Source organism: Brienomyrus brachyistius, chromosome 14 (genome assembly GCF_023856365.1).
Source record: "Brienomyrus brachyistius isolate T26 chromosome 14, BBRACH_0.4, whole genome shotgun sequence".
Taxonomy (NCBI): Eukaryota; Metazoa; Chordata; class Actinopteri; order Osteoglossiformes; family Mormyridae; genus Brienomyrus; species Brienomyrus brachyistius.
This window is the reverse complement of record NC_064546.1, coordinates 17,569,759-17,577,761: the sequence shown is the minus strand read 5'-3', so window position 1 is coordinate 17,577,761 and position 8,003 is coordinate 17,569,759. Positions and strand designations below refer to the sequence as shown.

The 8,003-nt window shown below is 43.1% G+C and overlaps 1 protein-coding gene across 1 annotated transcript; it reads left to right on the top strand.

Moving 5' to 3' along the window:
• Positions 1-2,414: 2,414 nt before the first annotated feature.
• Positions 2,415-4,309, top strand: LOC125707480 (uncharacterized). Its single transcript, XM_048974685.1, has one exon. It carries the CDS (start codon positions 2,848-2,850, stop codon positions 3,559-3,561), a length of 714 nt encoding a protein of 237 aa, XP_048830642.1. The 5' UTR covers positions 2,415-2,847; the 3' UTR covers positions 3,562-4,309.
• The last annotated feature ends 3,694 nt before the right edge of the window (positions 4,310-8,003 follow it).

Here is an 8,003-nt window from a genome sequence, read left to right as displayed (position 1 = left end):
GGACATATTACAAATGTGTAGAGCATTTACAGAAGGGTGAACATTGGGGGTGTTGAGGTCTCTGTCATGACCTGCTCGTCCGCTCCTCCTGTGTGCCACGCCCCCCTCGCTACCTCGTGTGGAAACCAACTCTTTGTCCTTGTTGTTAATTAATCTGATGTACTTAAGTCTGCGTTTGAGTATGTTTCCCCAGTTCTGTCATTAACGTCATATCGTGTTTTGAACGGTCGTGGTCATGACCAAAGGGGGTTCTTTGGCCAAGGGGGGGGGCCCTTCCGTAATTTATCCCTATGCATTTGCATGAATTGCATCACAAGCAATATATAGCTCATTTTAAAACCACCGCATTCCCACCACTGGGTTACATAGTAACATCCTGATTATGAGCAGCTGAGAAGCTCGAATATAAGCCATGTTTCTGCCATTATGTTGTTTCTCTCCAATAGCCTTTGCCATGGATTAATATAATGTCCCTTCAACATTATTAATTTTCTTGTGCTTTTTGCAAAAATGTGCTTCCCAAGGTCGGTGCCCAGCCATCCCTGTACTATGTGTTCGGTCCCTGCTTGGCCAGCAGGTGTTGCTGGCCAACCTGTTCCCTCTGTCATCGTATTAGTCCCAGTACTAGTTTTCCTTGTTCCTAGGTCCGCTGCAGAGATCAGTGAGTTGAGTGTGCGGCACAGAGACTGTTAACCTCAGTTGTTGGTTTGAAACCACCTGTTTTGTTTATTTGATTTTTTGTTTTTCCTGGTGTTTAGACCTTTGCTTCCATGTTTTGGTTTATCCTTAGTTTAATACTGTTTCTCCCTGTGTCTTGTTTATGGTTCTTTGGCCTTGCCTTGCATTTCATACCTACTGTAGTGTTTAATTCCCAGTTATGGTTTTGGGGATTTGTAAACCTCCCTACTTTCTGTGCCCATTAGTTGTTATTAGTTCCACCTGCTGCCCATTTCCGTTTGCCGGTGTTTGTTTATTGGTTAATTGATTGTCTTACACCTGTTCATTGTTTGCCCCCGTTTTCTGCGTATTTTAGCCCTGCTCTGTTCTCCAGTAAGTCATTATAGGTATAATGTGCATGGTTTGCTAATGTCATACTGCCTGGTCTCTTAGTTCTGTTCCTGGTGTTGACCTGCTTCTCACATTTGTTACTTGTAGTTATCTCTTGTTTTCCCCATTTGCTTTTGACCCCCTCATAGTCCTGTTTCTTTGTGCATTTCCCCAATATTCTTTGTTTAGTTCAAAAAACCCTTGTTAGTCTCTGAGCTGCACACTCCATGCCGCGCCGTGACCTAGCGTGAACATCAAAATCCTTTCTTCTGTTCTATATGCCGAACCTCCCATTAGATTAGTTTGATATCGACATTAACAGACATCATGTTGCTTGAGGTCACTGTCCTGGGTGCTGAACTGTTGTTGGCTTACAGCAGTGTTTCCCAACCTGGTTCTCGGAGAACGACAGACAGTCCACATTTTTGCTCCCTCCCAGCTCCTGGTAGGAGCAAAAACATGGAGTGTCTGCAGGTCCCTGTGGACCGGATTGGGAAACACTGGCTTAGAGTTAATTAGTTTGGCCTACGGGATGAACTACAAATGCACCATAAGTCTAACATTCACTGCACTGTTAAATCAAGGGGTCTTTATAAAATATTGATTTCAACTATTGTTCGCAAGCTATATATGCAATAATTCTCTGGTAAAGTATGATAAGCATAAATCCCAATCTGTTAGAAGGACCCCAATGTTAATGTACTAAATGAGAAAACAAATTGGAAGCTTTGTAAAGATGTTAGTATTATTATTGTAGTTGTTTTTTATTATCATTAAAGTCGAAGCCACGTTTTAAAAAAAAATAAATATCATATACTGTCAGAAAAAATGTGAATTTGTACCTTTTGAGGGTACTGTTACTTTTCACTGGGGTTGTACCTTCAAGATTCTGCCAGTTGTACCCTAGTTGTAGGTAAAGGTACCTTTTAGTCTAATGTGAGGTACAGAAATGGACTCTGAGGAACATTTTTGTACCATTGGCTTGGGGAACAAAACTGTACCAGGACTATATCTTTTTCTGACAGTGTAGTAACCGTTTTCCCGATAAGCCTTAAGTACTTCTAAAATCATTTTATGCTCAGTCAAGATTTTCAAAGCATTTAATCTTGCATAATGCCAAAATTCTCCTATGGTCTGTGGCTAAATATTACTTAGATTAGGGGTACAAATGCAAACTATCAAGTGGTGTAATGCGACATAAAATTACAGGACTTAAGTAAAACGGAAGGAGAAAACACTTTGGTTGCTCACTTAAGGATCTTTCTGTCGTTCCATGGCCATAAATTGTGGTCTTGAAGGAGATGCTCTCCCATTAGCAAACGCATTTGCTTCGTCCCTGCCGCCCCTTTAAGAGCCCTTACCCGCCTCCCTTTCTCTGTTTGTAGCTGAGGCAGCCACTTCATTTGTTGGATAAGACAGACAGTTGTGCACCTTATGATCTCACTTAATCGGTCTGATAAATCACATGAAATCTTGTACTGCGGATCCTTTATGCTTTTACTCCCATGGAGCTGGAATAAAAGAACTGTCTTGGATACCGGACCCAAAAAAAAATGAGAAAATAATAATTCTGCGCTTGATTGTATGCAGAAATGGTGTGCTGCAGAGGATTTAAAACACAAGCTGCGGTGGTTTCTAGGGCCAGCTGAATGAGCGCAAAATCAATTTTGCAGCCAAACGTGTCTGTCGTCTTATTTCATTCTTCCTGCACAAAGAGCTGTTTTATTCGTGGACTGTGGATCAGCAAAGACCTTCAAGACGGAGGGGTCGGTGGAGCATCGGGGGAAAAACAGGGGGAACATGAGGGAGCGGGATTTCATGCCGAACATGGAAAGAGGTAAACCTGCAACATACACTGGGGACAAAAAGGCGAAGATGGCTGCGAAGACCAACAAAAAGTGGGTTAGACTGGCCACCGTTTTCGCGTACGTGTTATCAGTATCCCTGGCTGCCATCATCTTAGCCATTTATTACAGTTTGATATGGAAACCAACGTCCGCGTCCTCATCGCCTGGAGGAACCGAAGCGCCCACGGTCACATCCCTGGCGAACCTTTCCATGAATAACAGCCCCGGCACCAATTCAACAGACGCCAATTCAACGTTGACGGACCTGATGGCACTGAATGAAACCATCACGAACGCGACGAACCTGCAAAGAGAACATCGCCTCTGGGCGCCGAGGATCGCCCGGCAGACCGTTATCTCACACAGCGGAGATGCTGAGCCTGCAGCGCAGCACAACGGACGCAGCTACACGGCAGCGGGGACCCCAGAGATGGGCACAGCAGGGAAAGGCATCCGTGCGCCCCAGACTGCTAATGACGGGAAGGATGAAATGGAAAACCGGAGCCCGTCAAGTAGTTTTGGGGCACAGGCATCCACACTCAAAGAGATAAGTGCGTCCAGGCCGATCAGTGGACTACAACTTGATGCATACGAAGATGCTGCGGATGGCTTTTCGGAAGCTGCTACCACGAATGAAAAAGAGACCGCAGAGGGGCACGACCATTGACCATGCCCAAAAAGGTGCCATAGTGTCCGAAAGCCTCGCACCGCGCAGGTCGGATACAATACAAGGGTCTCCCGAAAACAACCGCTGTCTGAGGACATGGACGGTCTTCGGGGAAATGCGCCGGCTTTAAACGCAATCGCAATTGTTTGATTACGCATAAGCAACTATACGAATGATGTAAGGCAGTAAAAATTACTTATAAACGCTTCTCAAAGGTGACAGTTACTTTGATAAGCCACTGCATTTGTGTTTTGCCTTAAATTATATGTATCTTTTGTTACAAACAGCCGACATCAAGGTCTCGATCTACATTCTTATTCTTATAACAAACAAATAATATATATATTGTGTACATAAATATATTAACAGCGAAAGCTTCGGGTTGCACACCTTGTAAATAACAGGCAGTTTAAAAAAACGTTTCAATGGCGAGTGAGCCATAACCCTAATGAGCTATTTATATGTATCAGAACGCGCTATATTAATGCGGTTCATTTCAATCTTTCCACTTTTACTAATTAATCAGAATTCCCGGCCTAGACTACCCTGTATGATTTCCGCTCAGGTATGTGCATAGAAACATGTAAATGTACTGTATTTGGTATTGTATATAGGGCAGACACTGTACATGCTGCAGCCTGAATAGAAGTTTTAGTCAAACTAGAGTTTTTAAGAAAAGTATGTACAGTAGGTACAGTATATATATATACATATCTCATCGACTAAATAAACGTCGTTAAAAACGAAATGCTGCTTTATTACAGACTTCATTATACAATTTACAATACATTTTTACAAGCTTTTTTTTTTGTTTTAAACAGCATTTAGTTGTTTTTCAACCACAAATAGACACATAAGAATTTTCTCAAATGTTTACAACATTTTGGAAACATATTAAGGGTGACCGACGGAAAAAACAACATTAAGGTTGGGCTATGTAATCTGTGACGATGTTTTAGTCATCCTGTTTAAACTCTACTCTTGTGGTTTATGTATGGGACGGTCGTATGTTTCCGCTACAGATATTATACAACCGTGCGAATTTCATTGTTTTTTTTCTTATACATTTCCGTAAATTGTTTGGATAATTTAGGGCTATGACGATAATTTATAAATTTCTTTAAAACATGCTCTTCGAGGTGAAGCTGTGTAGTTAATACTCACAAACCTTCAAGGTTAAACTAGAAATACCTGCTTCCATTGCGATGTTTGCAGAAGCGGACATACTGGACACAATCCCTCTAACTGGTTACCGTGGTCGTGGGGCGAATTGGATAAAAATAAAGAAGTGACGAATTAGATAACAGTGGAACGAAGCTGATGATATTATTGTGAGACAGGGCAAATTATATAACCTTAATACTCTGAAAACTAATTCACAGTAATTTATTACCCCAGAGACCAAAACCCTAAAGGAAATCGTATTTTGCACCGGCAGTAACTAGAGGCCGCAAAACTGTTTGGTGCAGTTACTTCCTGTTTTTCTAGAACCAGATGGACAGCAGAAACTGAAGAGCCAGAAACAGTAGCTGGAAAGTGCCCTGTTCACGAGTCACATCACCTTTTAGTGAATCTATAGAAAAGCCAAGCTTGCACTTTGCTCCAATTCTTCGTATAGCATATGAAGGTCTTATTGATTGGGAAAAAAACTGTAAAAGGAGGAGAATGTTACACAAGATTACTTGGTGGTACACCTCTTTCGTTCTGCCACTGGCCCATTTGAGGGGTATTCGGTCTTGTTGAGGGCAAGCAGCGTGCAGTAATTGTCTAGAAAATGTTCAGCAGCCCATTGGCTTTTTACTTGACCTCAGTACCAACATCATGCACAGTGTTTTTTCCCTTAATGGATGTATGTAGGTGTGTGTGAGCGAGTGAGGAAACAGGCGAGAGAGAGAGAGTGCAGGAAAGGCTAAAAGAGGCTACTCTAGCATATGATTTCAAGTTAAACACACTGAACGGCACAGTGAAAACTGTCTTTTTGGCTTACTTAGCTTTGTGACAAGTTTCGCTGACGGGAAACACTTTTAGAACTGAATTGTTGGCTGGGACACAACCGTTTACATCTCCACAAACTGTTTCTGGTCATTCTGGTTCTGCAAGCCAAACCTTTTGCTTATTTTCGTAAACTGAGTGTTGTGAGATTGGAAAGTATCGCACAGCCGGGCACAAAGACATTGGGACACCTTCAAGCTGCACGAATACCAGCATGTTGCGATATTGTCACATGCCCAAAATGCAGAAAATATTCTGAACAGAAAGTCCCCTTTGTTAAACTAAATTAGGCATTGTCACCACAAAGTAAGAGAATTACTGACATGTTATCTCAGGCTCTATAATAGAAGATGATGACAACCTTTACTTTGTATAGCTATCACTGATAGGCTGGTTTAAGTCCAGGGCATTTTTACGGGCTGCGTGAGCTTTTTATGGCCATGAGCTGCCAGAGGCAAGGAGTAGGAAGCTATTAGCTCTGTCTGCTGAAAAGTGCTTCCTGTCATATGGTAGACGGCAAATGGAGACACGAGATGTCGCAAAGACCAATCGAACTGCAGCAGTCTGCGCCGTCCAGTGGTGGTGGTGAAGTGCCGAGCGTAGACCATCGATACAGTGGTACAGGGTGGAGCCAAAGCACAACAGCTTTCTCAGTTTCTGATAGGGAAGAATTATAGGTACTACATTTATTAATCAGGGAACAACACAGGGAAGCTGTTTCTCCTGGGTAGGCGAGAATAAAACCTGCCAATTAACAGCCAATATGTTATCATCATTTAGCAGGAAGCACAGCAATGAAGCCACTTTGATTGCAATTGTGTAAGAGTGGCTTTAGAGTAGGAGATATTTGCAGGAAATGCTGAACATGCTGTATAGTTTTGGTCCATCTGATACTTCGGTACTGGAGTCCCTTAAACTGCTCTCTCTGTAAGGAAACAGAGGGAGGCAGACAAAGCCGAGGGGTCGTTCCACGACCCTCCCAGCTCTGCAGCACCTTCTAATTAAATATGAAGGTGCCAAAAGTGTCTAGTGTCACTGGTGATTACTGCTCTTGCTGTGACAGACGCCACCTCAGCTCCCTTATTTCTGCAAAAGAGTGTTGCATGTGTAGAGACTGGCTCTGAAGCCCCCCCCCCCCCCCCCCCGGCTGCCCTTCACAGGAAGCTGAAGCAGCCCAGACTGTGTGTCAGAAAAGCTGTCCACACTCTTCGTGGCTTTTCTTTTCTTTGCCAGGCGTAATGTGCTATGTTTAGGCCTAAACTACAGGGGCACGGAACAAAAGGGGACAATGTGCACAGACGCAGCATAAAAACCCCAGGAAATACACCCTATAAGAAGCTTCACATGGGAAAGCAGGTCACCCAGGGCTCCGGGCAGCATCGACGCATATGACTGATCTGTAGATTTTCAGGCTCTGTGCGCGTTCAACATGGCAAGTATTAATACTTATTGTCGGCCAATCAAGTGATATTCTGACGAGACCAGCTCGCAGCTGACCAATGAAAGCCATGCACATACGTCAGAGCCTTCAAAGTCACAGAGCCATAAAACAAATTTCCTCTTCTATGTATTATATAGCACAGTGTTCTCCAAACCAGTCCATGGGGCATACTGGACACATCCACATTTCTGGTTTACCCCAGTTTCCGGAGCACCTGATCCAAGCAGTCAATAAAACAAAAAATGTGCATCCCCACAGTTTGGGAAACACTGATATATCAAGAGAGGATTTAAACAGCCAAACTACTGCATGCTGCCATATTAGTGATCAGATCTGTTAACTAACTTGCATTCCTATAGGATCTTTTTTTTAATACGAAAGTTTGACTACAGAAAGAGGCATGAGGAATGCAGGTGTTTAAAATGTGCAAAGTGGTACAAAGTTATTCCCCCAAATTGAGCTAAGTAATGCAGCATCATATAGAAAAATGTCTTGAAAGCTTTGAGATAAGCGTCTTGTCCTCTATCTTTTCACACCCGTAACCAATTTAAAAAATCTGGAATGCTCCATGGGAAAGGTATAAGCGGGTTCTGAATCTTATCAATGTGAACCAAAGACCTTACTTGGGCAGGCCTCAAATAACCTGCAGTGCAGAGAATTGTTACATAGCAACCAAAAGGTCATAACAAACGCAGTGCTGAAACGCCATTCCACGAGAAGGGCGCCATCATGTAGACAATGCCCCTGCGGTGAACCTGCAAAATTAGATCGGGCCAAAAGCAGCGGTCGCTTAGCTGTCATTCCATCGGGTGTCGTCTCCACCGTTTTGCAATTCAAAGACTAAAAACACGAAATTCACTGGAAGCGGTGGTCCAGTGGTGATAAATTAAATGGTTAACTGGAGCATGAAGCACCAGCTGAGCAGTGCAGGAGGAGCACTGCCTCCACCCAAGGTGGCATCTGAGCCTGTTATGAAATTTAACCTGCCAGGAGTAAAATGAGCTATTGG